Genomic DNA, 14,923 nt, shown 5'->3' on the forward strand with positions numbered 1-14,923 from the left:
TTTTCAACCTAAACTGTGGCCACAAAGTTAAATTCAGTTTGCCAGATTCCATGGCAGCGCATGTTCCTCTGTAGCATCAGTGGAGGTGTAGTGGATGGTCTAGAAAGTTTGATATCAACAGTAATGTTAAGATGTTTGTAAATACTCAAAAAAAAAATCAAATTTACATTTGGCACTCAAGAGATGAAAAACAGAGAGGAAAACATAGACATTGAGGGAGTTTCCCCCAAATATTATATCAGTTTTACATATCTTGTCCTTCGTTTTGTGTTTCCAGCCTATTTTTCACCCTTTGAAATGGTGCATGATGATATTGAGAGGGAGATGTGAAAAGCTTTTAGTTCCTGCCCAGAGAGATGATGGGCTAGAAAGAAAAGCTAAAGTTTTAGTTCTGGGGTAATAGAAAGCAAAATTTCTTGCTGATGAGTACTTGCAGACTTTTTTCATTACACTTCTAGGGGAGTTATTTAATTTCGTAACAGACGCTTGTTCCTAATCCTAGTCTGAAATAGCCTGCTGCCAAATTCACATTCAGTATTTTTATCCTCACAGAGAAAGAGATCATCATTTTATCATATGTTCAATGTGCTCTATACAGCATAAGATCATATGGTCATCTCATCCCTTCTGTAAGATGGCAATAGACTAAAACAGACAACTTAAAGGTGGCAGTGAATTGGTTTCTCTCTAAACAAGGCACTCATGATGAGGGCTTTGCATTCTCCACTGTTAGAGGGACAGCAAGTGAACAAACTGGGGCTTGGGGAAGGAAAGGGAAAAAATAGATGGAAACCCACAGAGAAGAGAAAAATAGCAACTATTAATTTTTAAATTATTTAATATACAGAGATTGTTGTGTCTCTCCATCTTGCTAGGTTCACTAGCAACACAAACACTTGCACTCCTGCTCCTGTGACAGGAATATCACAAATGGTGGTGTGCAGCTCCTCAGGGGAGGTCAGAGGTCAGAACAGGGCTATCTGCTCAGGCCAGCAGCTTCTCTTCAGCATCCATAGATCAGATATGAGTCATTTTTCAAAGTCTGACTTCACCACATGTACCTTTACCTTTGAAATCAGTGGTGTAATTTGTAGTGAACTGTAAAGCTGATGGACTGTGTTTCACCAAGAAGAGTTGATGTGATTAATTTGTTTATTGAGGGCCATATTCACCAAAGATTTAGCAGGAGTGCAGGCAATAAAACATTTAAGACTTTCTATGAATTGGCATGAAACAACAGCCACAAAAAATTAGAAAACATAAGTTGTTCTTTTGCATATGCATGGCTGCTGTTCTCCTGACCTTGGTTACAGCTGGTGGGCTTTAAGCAGTTGAAGATCCAGATGTCCTCACTCCCTCAGCTCAAACTGGGGAGTGGTGGTAAAAGTGTCCAGGACTTGCACAAATTGGTCAGTGCAATCATTTGGCTTTTGTAGGCAGAGGTATCCATTTTTGAAAAAGCCTCATGATTTTTTGGGTGCACAAATACAGATGTGGTAGAGAAGTCTGATTTCCAGAAGAGAAGAACTTCATTTGGAAAAATGAATTGCTTTGATATATCTCCAGGTGCACACCTGAAAATTCAGAGCATCCAGGGGTTTTTTGAAAACAAGAGAAGACCAAGCTCACCTCTCTGCTAGCTCTTTGGGTACAGTAATTACCAGATGGACTTTTTTCTATCCCCCTTTCCCCACATGGGAAGATCTCAAACCCCTGCTTTGTGAATTAGTTCTGTTCTGCAGAAAGAAGAAAGCCTTTTTTGGGGGGATTGTCAGGGAGTGTAGTGTGGTGAAGGAAATCCCCAGACAGCCTGCTGCATGCAGCAGCCACCTGTATCTTGTGGAGAGCTGTAAGAGATGGGCAACCCCTTGGCATCAGTACCTCCATCCAAGTGTGCCCTCTCTTCCCAGGTGTGCTAGGCAGTGTGAGCAGGCAGGTACTGGGCAGGGGGCAGGCAGGAGGGAAGGGGGTGTGTGTCTCACACTGCCTCGTCCTTGCTGGCAGAAGTTTGGGTCCCAGTGAACACCCAGGCTGAGCAGGCAGGTGAGGCACCATCTGGATGGTCTCCAGCTGCCCTGCCAAATCTCTGATTTCCCCTCTGCAGAGTAGCTCTGGAGTGAGTCATACTGCTTGGGAGAGTCGAATTCTTCTGCGCCCTCAGTCCCACAATGCAGGGGTGGCCTTAGAGTCGGCATTTTAGGAAATGACAGCTTCTCAGGACTGCTGCGCCCATGCTCAGTGTTGCTGCCGGTGTTGCAGTCTCTGCAGCTCTCCCCTCGGCATCACATCTGCCCTACACATCCTCAGCCTTTGCACAGACAGTGTCACTGCACAGCTGTGCTGCCCAAAGGATGTGGAGAGATGTTATTTACTTAATAGAAATAAATGCACATTGGATCCATGTGCATGCAATAACTTCTTTGCTTCTGCTTACTCATACATGGTAGAGCCCAAACTGCAGGAACAGAACCCAAAAGTGGTGTGAAAAAAAGTCTGTTGAATTTATAGAAATATGTTGCAATCATATGTAAACACTGTAAATATTGCATCTTCCTGTGGTGCTGCTAGGGAATAATTTGGGAATTTTAAGCAGTGCAACTTTTCAGATGCTGGAAAGACTTGGTCTCATTTTGAATCTGTAATAGAGGTTGGAATATATTTCATGTGACAACCATGTCTTCAGACCTATTTGTTATTTCTTTTTAAAACATAAACAAACTGTCTTCTCATTTTGTTTACAGGACAGTGGAACAGGAGATAACAGCTGCATTGAAGAAATATTGCGGGTAGGAATCCTAAAAAAACCCATTTTTTCCAGTCCAATTTTGTTTGCTCTGAAAAGACAAGAGAATAACAAGAATATTGCAATTACTGCTGTTAAAATTTTCCTCCTTTAGATTGTCATCTTTCTAAGGAAAAAGTAGGCAAAATTATTTCCTCATGAAAAATAATTGAAAAATCTGTGAGAACAACCTTTCAAAGCCTGTGGATTTCACTGCTACTTTATGCCTGTACAGCTGACCTTCATGCATGGAGAAGCAGATAATGGGATAAATTATAAACTGAAATGTACAATGATGTTTCAGGTTTACAAACCATGCAAAGTGCATGTTTCCATTAATCATGACTGTCAAAAATCTTAATTTTGAAGGGAGGTCTAGGAAGGTCATTTTCCACCTGGATTTAATTATGTAATGTCATTATTTTCATTATGTCCATTACATAATGACAATGTGCAAAATCTGTAGTTATTTCCATATTTCATTATTATTTCTTTTATCTTTGTAATTTCTAGTTTATTTTCATGGAGCAAATTAATACACATCCAGACAGATCTTGGCTTGAATTAACTTGGATATTGATTATTTTCTGTGGCAGAAATATTTATAAACAGTGAAAATTTTCTGTAATATTTTAACTCGTGGTTATTTTGGTTCTTTTTCAAAAAACAATAATTCGATAATTCACAATTCTTAAAAATTTGATGTGATTGAAACACAAAGCAAGGTAGATGGAATGATAAAACCTCCCTGTTACTGTATGTGCTTTTACCTCTTGGATATTCCACCACCCAAATATTTCTAATGATTTATAAACTACAGGGTTATAAATATTTGGTTTGGAGGTTAGCACTGCATCAAGCCTGTTGTTTCTAAAGGCATTTCTCCATTTTCCCTCAATATGTTAAATGCAGCTTTTAATTCTTAAACTGGACAAAGAGTTTATGGAAGGGTGATGATGATGTATTGCTTATGACTTCACTGGCAGAGCTTTTGCTTAGCTGACATTTACAAAGTAGGCTTTGTTAGGACTTAGGTGCATATTCAACAAGCCCAAGCCACAGTCCCTGCTGGTTTGTTACAAATTAGTGGCAGATATCCTGAATTCATGATGTGATGTGACACTTAGGCTCCCATTTTCATTTTAAAGCAAAGCTTTTAAAATTAACAGTCAGAGAAACTGGTCTTCCTCCTTTAGTTTCTGTAGTTTGGCTCATGCTATTAAGCAAAAATGCAGAAGAGGCACAATTCCTTCCACTCAGAGGAAGATGAGTATGTAAGAGACCCCATCTGAGAAGGAAAATGCGCTGTATGACTAAAGATAGTAAGGTGCATCTCCAATATAATGAACATAGCTGCTGCTCTCTCTTTTTTTTCCTTTGGAATGTTCCTCAAGAAATGTTTTTGTCAATCTTCATGATGAGTAACCTCACCAATCTGCCCATCTTCCATGTCTGCAAACCTGGGCATCACTTTCTACTCTGACCTTCCCTTGTGTCTCTGTGTCTAGGACTACACGTAAATCTTCCAGGCTGTTACTCTGTAGAATTTCTGACTGAAGCTCTTTATTCACAAGGGTTTAAGTCTTTGGTCCAAAATTCTCATTACACACTTTGATTGCTGCTGCATCCTTTCCTAGTTTTTGACAAATGCAAGGTTACCCACCTCCATTCATGCTGCTGCACAGATCATTTTCCTAGCTTGACATCTTGCCCAGAGACATCTGTCTTCACATCTCACCACTGTCATCTCCTTCTCTATCACATCAAGTACAGCAATGTGTCTCTGACTTTAAGGTCTCCAGTCCATGCTAACATATGAAATCCCACTTTTAGCTTAGCTGGTGATGTCAAAATATTGCTAAGTTTTACATCAATTAATTTCTCCAATGCTTCCCATCAGATCTGGGAAGAGCCTTGAAAACTTTCCCAATCAGCTCCATAGCTACCTCCCAATCTTAAGGGGCTCTTTTTTCCCCAAGGATGGTGGAAAACCAGTGGTGAGGTCAGGGCTCTACCACTGTTTCTCATGCTTGAACATTTTTGTCCCAATTGTTTCTTGTAGTACTCTGTCAGGTCAGATATATCCATCTGCTCTCTTTTATACTGAAAAGTGGATTTTCTATGTCAAGGAACTGCTGTGTATTACAAAAGTAGTGCTTAGGTACTCTCATAATACAAATCCAGATCTGCAGTTGTGGTTGTTACTGGTAATTACTGAAAACAACAACAGTAATAATGTGCCTTTGCTGCTCACTTTGTAATTTACTGGCATCTAGACATTTGCATCCCTCTCCATTCCCCCTTTTTGTCCTGAGCAGATCCATGAAGTTGTAACACAGATTTCTACTTTTCTGACACAGCCTGTTAATAAGGAATGCCATTTCCATGGTTTTGTCATCATAAAGCCAAAGTTTAGCTTCTTTTCAAACAGAAAATATGAAGTTGCTATACAGGTGCCCAAAGGCAGACAATGAAAAGCCACAGCAGCTGAAATACTTGTGTTCCCCTTAGAAAAGATGGCTGGCCTGCTGGAATGTGTTTATTATGGGAAGGACCACTCCTAATACATGGAGCATCAGCAAAAGGAAGAAGATGTTTAAAATTCATCTTTTTAAGGAATGTTTCACCCTACTTAGGCTGTCTCTTGCACAACACAAAGCAGAAAATATCCCCTCTTTCTAGGTGATGTGTTCCCTGCACAAGTCAGGCTGTGGCTTTTCCATGAAACAGATACTTCCATGGCATGTCCATGCTGCTGCAGTCAAGAGTGAGGGCAGTAGTAAGTGTGCACCAGGTCTGCTCCATCTGCTTCCCTGTGTTCCCCCAGCAGGTGAGAAGAGGCAGGTTTGTGCATGGATCTTGTCACCCTCTGGTTCCAGCATGTGGCCATGGCCAGAACTAACATTTGGGCCTGGGCTGCAAATCAGTTTAGGCGTGGCTTTAAAATCACCAAATCTGATGTTGCCCTCACTGTGACAAGATTTTATAGTTTTTTTGCTGTCTGCTGCAACACAGGTTGCCACAGCTTAAGTCTAGCCTTTTTTGATGTCGTTTTACCAAATGTATTGAAGATCTATGGACTTTGTAAACTGACAGATCCTTCTGCACAAAACTGCAGCTTCCAGAGAATGCCCCCAAGTGCTGAAGCACAGAACCTCTTCCAGTCCTGAAGGAGGTTGATTAACAAGACAGTAACCCTGTCGAGATTGGAGCTGTTGTAAGGCCTCCTGTAGAGTTTATAATCACTGCAGGAATCCTGAACCTCATCTAACCCCATGCACTAATTTATAGCAGCTTCTTCAAAGTGTGCTGACTTCTCTGTCCAGCTGCAGGCACACACTTTGAGGATAGAGAAACTTCTAAGAGAGCTTTCAATGTAAATAACTCCAGTAAGATCAAGTTAAAGATGTAATGTTGAAACATGAGAGAAAAGCCTCATTTCTTGCAAGTAGATTTAAAAGGCAATTTCTTGTAAGCTTTGCATTGTTCATGGAGGACATGATAGAAAACTTTGAAGTGGAAAATAACAGTTAAGACTACACAAATACCCTTTGTTCCACCGTGCATGGAGCAGCTGCTATGCGAGTTCCTGAGATGTTGCCAAAGCCAACCTACTCACTTCCTTGCTAAAACACAGCCTGGCTAAGCAAGATTACTTCAGTTCTGGGGTCCCCAGTGCAGGAAGGACATCAACCTGTTGGAGCAAGTCCAAAGGAGGCCACCAAGTTGATTAGAGGGAAGGAGCACCCCTCCTGTGAGTAAAGGCTGAGACAACTGGACTTGTTCAGCCTGGAAAAGAGATGGCTTAGGGGTGACCTAATTACAGCCTTCCAGTACCTAAAGGAAGCCTACATGAAAGAGGAAGACTTTCCATGAGAGCATGTAGTGACAGGACAAGGGGGAATGGATTCAAACTAAAAGAGATTAGGTTTAGGTCAGATACTAGGAAGAAATTCTTTATTCTGAGAGTGGGGAGGCCCTTGAACAGGTTGCCCAAAGAAGCTGTGGATGCCCCATCCCTGGAGGTGCTTAAGGCCAGACTGAACCTGAGACCTGAGCAACCTGGTCTCATGGAAGGTGTCACTGCCTGTCCCTTCCCTGGAGGGTTGGAACTAAAAGATCTGAAAGGCCCCATCTGTGATTCTATGATAGTAATTCTGGCTGATTTCTATTTGACTTTATTAGTGTGTGGAACTGTGTATTTTGCTATGACTGGTGAGGTTTAAAGTAAACATTTATTTTACTGTAGTACCTTCAAAAAATGGGAGCAATAAGAGTCCTGCCTCTCCACTAAGTTAACTGTTGCAGTCAATATAGGAGGCACTCAGAGAATATTTGCTATGGAGTTAAGTAAGGGAGCGTGTTGAGTGCAGGCAGTTCTTGATTTGTAAAGTAAGCGGCGATTGATCTGGCTATCCTTACAGTCTTAGCTGTGATTTCCTAGAGCTGTGGTAGCTTTGTTGGAAGGAAACCCACAGGCAAGCTGAGCTTTTGATTATTGAAGAGGTTCCTTGTGAATTCCCTGGATTTTTTTGTTGACATGAGCAGTGTCATTGAACTGGGTAGAGAGAGGCATAGTTTGAGTGTTTGGCCTGCAAACAGTGTTTGGCTGCAGAATGAGAAGACAGCAGGAAGCTGGAGGAGAAACAGGAATGCAGAGAAAGGGCTGGAGAAAACCCGAGCACAGCCAGTTAACACAGAAAAAGCCACGTCCTTTGAAATGGCATGGAGCAGTGGGGAGACAGGCTGGGCTCTGCAGTGGAGGACAGATAATTTCTCTCAGAGGAGATAGAAAAAGCCATTGGGAGGCAGTGAAAGGACATGGACTCCAGCTGAGAACATCCGCCCCCGTGAAGGACAGCTCTCCTTGGTGCCATGAACCTCCTGTACAGGGAGGGATAAGCACCCACAGATGGCCTTGAAATAGGTTGTGACTCCTCATGGCCACAGGACATCCACTTATGAAAATGACATTTTAAGTCTGATGGCTGTGATAAGTGATTTACTTGACTCTCTCTACCCTGTGAATCTAATCAGAGTGTGTAAAGCACTGCATTTCTTATTTGAGCAACATTAAAAAAAATAATGTAAACAGAATCTAATTCTGTATTTTTCCCTTCCCCAATTGGGATTCCTGGCTCATTAGCAGTCTTGCTAATTCTTTAGCAGGAAGCATTAAGGATCGACCCATCAAATATTCAGGGCCTTTTTTCAAACCTCAGCAGCCATATGTGCCATGAGATCAGCTGCACTCCATCAGCTGATTGAATTAAAACAAGAGCAGAGGTAAATTAGAAACTGTCTGCACAAGACAAATCCTGTGAAAACATGAATTTCTACCAAACACACTGTCACTGTGAATAAGCATCACAGTCAGTGGAGCACGTGTCAATACTTAGAGGGGAGAAAAATCAGTTTCTTAGAGGTAGGTTGTTAGTTCAGCAACTGTGAACTGCTGCCTTGTAAATGTTAATGACTGTAAGATCCCACTGGCTGCAGTTAAGCTCCTGGTGGAGTCGGACATGTGAAGAATTACAGAACACAAATATGGTAATCAGTAGTATATTTCTAAACACTCCTGTTGCTTTCCAAAGCAGAGGCAAAACCCTACAGGTGGAGTGAGACCCACTTTGCTGCACAGGCTCATGCAGTAGCTGCCTCTGCACCAGCAGAGCCTTTCTCTGCAGTCTCACTGCTGGGCAGCATCAGGAGGGAGGTGAGAAGGCCAGCCTCAGACCAGCACCTTTGTGGAGTCATTTGGGTTAGTTATTGTGACTGAACCTGGTGGGAAATTCCTGGAAAAGTTTCTGGAGGAACACACCAACTTCGGCAAAAGAGAGATGGTCAAGGAGAGAGAAGATGTGGAGACCTATAAGCATCCCCAGTTTGCAGAGACTTGTTTTGTCTCATTGAATACAGAAGTACTCCAAAGTGTCAGAATTGTATAAAATAATGTATCAGATGCATAAAATAGCACTTTTTTTCATTGCAGTCTTTCAGAAGAACTTCCACAGCATAGCTTTGCTTTTAGTATCCTAAATTTCAGAGCAATTAAAGCATTTTGGCTGATGTATACTGCTCATTGCATCTCTTCAGTATTATTCTTTTTGTCTTTCTTACTCAAATAAATGAGAAATCATACATACCCAAGAGTGTTTGGAAAATCTAGCATTTCACTCAAGGACTAAATCCCAGAAACATTAAGATACATTTCAAGCCATTTAATGCAACCTGAAGGACTCACCTATAAACATTGCCCTTCTTACCACACCTACACCCAGCTCATCTGTACAGAACCTTTTCTGAGCAGTCACTGTGCCTTTGTCAGCTTTCTTCAGCCAGCCTGGGTATGCTAGTGGTGTGGACAGCAGCACTGTAGAGCTTCAGCAAGCTCTGCCTGGAGCTTCTCCAGCTTCTCAGTGAGAATTAGCAGTCCATACGGTACCTTGGGCTGTTAGAGCAAAATTAGCAGCAGTACCAAAGATAAAGATATTTTGTCTTTGTCTTTGTCCACATAAGCTGCAGTGATTACAGAGAGCCATACCTGTGTACACCACCATCCCCTTGACTCCTCACACCATGAAAATTTCAGGACACACCCTCTGTATGCACTGCCCTGGACTGTCTCTGTGTATCTGCTTAACCCAAGGTCTTCCTCCCTCCAAAAGGCTGGAGGGAGATTGCTTACTTTTCACACATTTTGTCCCTTTTGATGCCTTCTCAGATCATCAGAGTCCCTCTCCAGGTGATCTGTTAGTTATTGTTAGTTCATCTGAATAGAACCTGCTCCTGGTTTGGCCACCATGCATGGCACATACTTTTTATTGCCCACATTGTGGTTTTCAGCTGTCAATAAACCTTCACAGTCAACATTTTAAACCTAGACATGTAAATATTGCTTCCCTGACCCTTAACAGATAGAGTCTGAGGTACAGAACACCATGTAAAATGCGTTAAATGCTACACTAACAGTTTTAATGTCAACCAACCATAAATTAGTTGTACATCAGCTGTTCCCTTGAATTTTCACTCTTTGATTTTTTCTGCCTCCACTGTTTTTGTTGAAAAAGAGAGACAGTTTGCTGTCTCAAAGGAATCTGAGGTGGGAAGTATGCTGTATATTTAAAACTTGAACATAGTAAATCTTGATGTCAGTTAATAAATACCACCTTAAAAAGACAAAAATTATAAATGTTTTAGTGGAAATAGGAGATCAAGCTAGAAACTCATATGTGGGACTATAACTTAGAACTAATACCACTCAAAGGTAATCTGTCTTTCAGTCTTCAGGTGCCAGTGCAGGATGTGGAGGCACACTCTGTGCTGTTAGCCACTCATGTGCTGGGGCACTGACATTTTCAAATACAGCAAAACCTGGTGGTTTTTTGAACTGAATAGGGTACTACAGACAAAAGAGACCCATACTCGTATTAGAACTCAAGTAGCTGATGTGCAAAGGCTTTGTGGTAGGGAAAGTCAGGTCAGTGTAGAAATGAAACACTACAGTGCTAATTTGGTGGAATTAATTTTAAAAATTGCTGTTTTGTAGCAAGTGTATATACCCTCTTATTTGACAAAGCAAGAGAGAATCTAGAATTAATTATCCAGCCTCTCTGCTATGCAAAAACAATACAGTAAAATACTTACTAATTTTTCCCTCTGTTTAGAGTGTTTTCACAAAGCTGGGGAAAAAAGCACAATCACCAGCTTGTTCCAATACAGAGAAATGATTCCATGTTATTAGGGGCAAAGGGCTAGATAGATCCTCATTTTGTATAGCCCTGCCACAGCTCCTCTGAGGCCAACAAAATTAATACCAAAATAATACCAGAAAGGATCTGTATTATCAGTCCTAACACAAGAAGAATAAAATTTGGGCAATAGCAGTTATCTGCACTGCTGGGAGCCTGGGACTTAAGCCTTCAGCTGCTGTCCTTAGAGAAGAACTGACTTTCTACCCTCTTGGTAAGACTGACACAAAACAATTGAAACCACAGGGAAATGGTGTGACTTGAGATGGCAGAGCCCTTCAGCAAACCCTATGGTGACAGTGGTTTCCTCCTTGATTAAACAGGCATTAAGGAACTGACCAGAGAATGTTACTAGATGCTGGTAAATTGTCTGATTTCCAGGGATGGCCACAGGGCAATGGAGGGAGAGGCAGAGCCCATACTCCATGTGTTCTGGGCTGCAGAGCCAGACAGTCATTGCCCCACAGTCCCTGACACCTAGGGACACAGCCCTGGTTTGTCCTGTGAGCCTGCAGGGTGACAGACCTGGTGCCATCCCCACCTTAAGCTGTGTCTCTGAAAACCTGCATTGCTTTGAGCTGTGGGTTTCAGTGGCCAACACTGCACAAGTACTTTGGCCGTGCACCTTCTCCTGTCTCCCACACTGCTATTTTCGGTAGACATTCTCTTATATCTAGGAAATTCCTCTGTGGTGCCTGATTTTCCACAACTGGAGATGATCACCAGGAACTGTCCCACCACTGTCACATTTTGGTCTGACCCAGGATGCATGAGCTCTCTGCTTATGTCTGAGGGAAGCAGCTCTCCTCATTTGGGACAAATATTCTTTTGTTAATCTCACTTAATCATATTTAGGAGCAACACATGAGTTAGCAGTTAGCTTCACTTGGCAAAAAGACTTGAAGGAAATTGTGAGAGAAAAGAGGAGTCTAATAAAAGGAAATTAAATCACTTTCAAGAATATTCTATTGCAATGTCTGTACTAATAAGTGAAATGGTCTAATAAGTGTTCTCTTTGCCTGAGGCTAATCAGCATTGCATGGCTCATGCCCAAAAAGCTAAGCTCTCTCCCAGCCATGCAGCAGAGTGGATTCAGCCATGCTGCCTGTTGGGAGAGACCCCAGGCATGCAGGGTTTTTCTTTGCAAGAGCTGGCCCCAGTCAGAACCGTGCTGCTGTCAGAAAATACCATTTATGATATGAATGGCTGTGGGCCAGCACTCAGGTGTGATTCCCTCGCTGTGTCAGGAGGGATGCAGTCTAATTTTCTGTGGTTTCTTCCTGCCTTGTGCAAAAACTCAAAGACCTTGGACAATACAATACTAGCCACACTGCAAAAAAAATGTGGTTGAAAATCTGTAATGTTTCAAATTCTATGTATTTTGGCATGTTTTTGCCATTGTAGTTCTCTGCCCTTGGGACATACTGGGTTGGGTTTTTCTTTGAAAATGTAAAATTTGGTTTTGAAGGCAATACAAGAGCATATGCTACTTGTCTGCAGTGATGTTAATAGCATACTTCAAGAGAGACTGACTGAATACCAATCAAGTTTTGACCAACCAAAATGTCACAGTATCTGTCCTTTGTGATTAGTGCTAAATGCCATTTACTGTGTATGGTGCATTGTGTCATTCTTAAAGTTATTTAGGATTTAGTAATTTAGGAAGTAAAATGCTGTCATGTAGGCTTCAAAAGTGAGATACTTAGAAATAATGCAGTTATTTAATGTACAAATTTTTAATGTTTTCTGAAATGATGGGCCTCTGAGTGAGTTGTCACTCTGAGCTGTGTACAGATTATAATGAAGATGGTGATAAAACATGATAAAACATCACATTTCTGACAGTTTCTGAAAATCTAATTTTTGCCAACAGAATTAATTTAATTTAAAAAAAGACTTTTTTGCAATAATATTGACTAAACTTAAAGTCACCCAGACATAAAAGGACTTACATACAAGCTTCTCTTAGAAACCATGCAATTTTATGTAGAAATTGCAAGCCTGTCACTTTACCCTTGGAGGGGAAAAAAAGTTATTCAGAGTAATGACAATAGCTTGGTGGGAGAGAAAGAGGACTTCACGCAGCAAAAATGTTTCTCTCCAGCTGTGTGGGTTTTCCACAGGATTTTTTTTCATTAATATTATCAAGTTATTTGTTATTTACTCATGAATGGTGAATAAATACTGAGCAAATCCAAGACATTGTTAATTTTTCTCATATTGCACGTACGCATATGTAATGGTTCATTATAACTCTGCATTTCCAGAGTATTCCAATGTAAATGAAAAGAGCCCAATTAAAAAAATTGTAGACCCTGATCCAACCTTTGTTGACTTCAGACCCTGATTTTGAATTGAGCACCAGAAGAGAAAATCATGGCTATTAAATTGAGTAAACATTTTCTTCATTTATCTGGGTGGCTTTTTTCTGTCAGAGAAAACTATTTTTTGCTAAAAATGCCAACCCTTAAAAACTTAATGAGTATTAATGAAAAGCTGGAATAATTTAGCATGGACAAAAAAAAAGGGTAATTTTCCTCAGACATCATGTTAATATGAACTAAATACTGAAAGGCCTGTTCTCCTTGTGGTTTGTCAGAATAATTCTCCTTATAGGTGATAGGTACCAGGTATATATGCATCAATAGCAGAACAGACTGCTAAATATAGTTGCTGCAGCAGCAGCTGGTTCTCTATCATGTTCATCAGATGAGAAAGCTCAAAGCTGCAGCAGCCTCATAGCATAGGAAGGATGATGCTTGAAGAAAATTTTTCATGGGACCAGAGACATGAGCTTGGTTTTTCACTTCAGCCACTTCAGCCTTTTTCCAAGAACATGGACAATGTCCATCCTGCTATCTGTGGGCCTGCCCCACAGGGACAACCAGCCTGCCTCAGCCTAAGGAGGCTACCCAGATTTGCTGTGTGCATCACTTTGTCCAGGCTCTGTGACCACTGCAGGTTCTGTAGGCTTTCCAAAAAAAAAAAAAAAAAAAAGTGGTTGGGGCTTTTCCCTATTAGATTGAGAAGCAGTGTGTATTTCTAGACAAAGCAATAAAAGATCTGCACACTTTTCCTATTTAAATTTTCCCATCATTTTTTGCTGTCACTTCAGCTCTCTTGAATCCAAAGATGACATTTCCACCCTGTCTTCCAGGCTCAGCCTGGCTTTCCCTCTCTCTTCCCTCCCAGGCAGCAGCATCTTTCATCCTCCCTGGTGTCTTTCTGCTCAGAGAGCTGCCTCCAGGCTCTCTTCTCCTAAACAAGCTGCCTTTGTCTCTGGGCCCTTGGAGTCTCACAGGAGTCACTTAGGCTCTCTGATTTTTTTTAAGACCCAGGATTAGTATCTGATATCTTTTTTCACTTGTCTGGGATTTTCCACTACCCACATCTAGACCCCTCTGGAGAGGCAGGGGAAAAAACCATGGCCCTTAACCTTTTCTTTTCCTTGGGTAAAATCTTTTCAGGTGCTGATAATCTTTAGCTATCAACCTTCTCATGCACAGACATTAACTTTTTTTCCTTGTCGTCTTAGCATATGGAGTATAAAGCATTACATAGTAAAAAACAGCCATAAGGAATTCATAAATTATACATAGGCAGATTCCCCAAATCATCAAACATTCCCTTCTGTTAAAGATGTTCCCTATCAGTTATTTTTTCTGTGGTGTATGGACCTTTCCATATCTTGTCATCTAAGCTTTCATGGATTTTTTCTTCTTTGTTTGTGTGGTTTTTTTTTTGGTTGGTTGGGGGTTTTTGTTTGGTTTTGGTTGGTTTTCTTGTTTGGTTTTTTTTGTTTTGTTTTGTTTGGGGTTTTTTTTGTTTTGTTTTTTGTTTTGGTAATTTCAGTGAGTTCACATTTAAAACAAACCAACAGGACTCTGTTTTTTTACTCCAGTCTCTGTCCATTTTTGCCAGCAGAAACCATGCAGCTTGGGTGAACAAGTGAAGGGATTTCTCAGTTTAGATAGACATAAACCTAGTGTATTTGGTTTTGGTGTCCTTTCTCACATGCTTCACTTGGCAAAAGATAATTCAAAAGCCATGCCAGCTAAATAATGTGAGTACTAATAAACTCAACACATGCAGAAATGGGTTGATCCATGATTGCATCTTATTCTGCTGTTGAAGTGCCTGAATTTTGAACAAGAGCCATTGAATTATTATGCAAAGTACATCATAGGAAGCATGCAGGATGTAGGGCCAGCAAGAACTACTTAGTTGTGATGACACCATTATTATATGATCTATTGCAATGTGTCCTCAGTTTTTCCACAAAAGATGCCACTCTTACTAAGTTTTTAAGGCCATGTTTCAAATCAAATCTTACAAGTACCAACATTGGTGTCTTTAAAATACAAACCAAGGATTTTAAAGCATTGTTGGC

At 41.0% G+C, this 14,923-nt stretch overlaps 1 protein-coding gene across 2 annotated transcripts in view; it reads left to right on the plus strand.

Moving 5' to 3' along the window:
* Positions 1 to 14,923, plus strand: part of AFF3 (ALF transcription elongation factor 3) — a 329,101-nt gene that overhangs the window by 146,848 nt on the left and 167,330 nt on the right. For both annotated transcript variants that reach the window (XM_077173416.1, XM_077173417.1), the window contains exon 4: positions 2,742 to 2,786. In XM_077173416.1, coding sequence (XP_077029531.1) covers positions 2,742 to 2,786 — 45 coding nt within the window. The remainder of the gene's footprint in view (positions 1 to 2,741; positions 2,787 to 14,923) is intronic.

This window comes from Agelaius phoeniceus, chromosome 2 (genome assembly GCF_051311805.1).
Source record: "Agelaius phoeniceus isolate bAgePho1 chromosome 2, bAgePho1.hap1, whole genome shotgun sequence".
NCBI classification, from domain to species: domain Eukaryota; kingdom Metazoa; phylum Chordata; class Aves; order Passeriformes; family Icteridae; genus Agelaius; species Agelaius phoeniceus.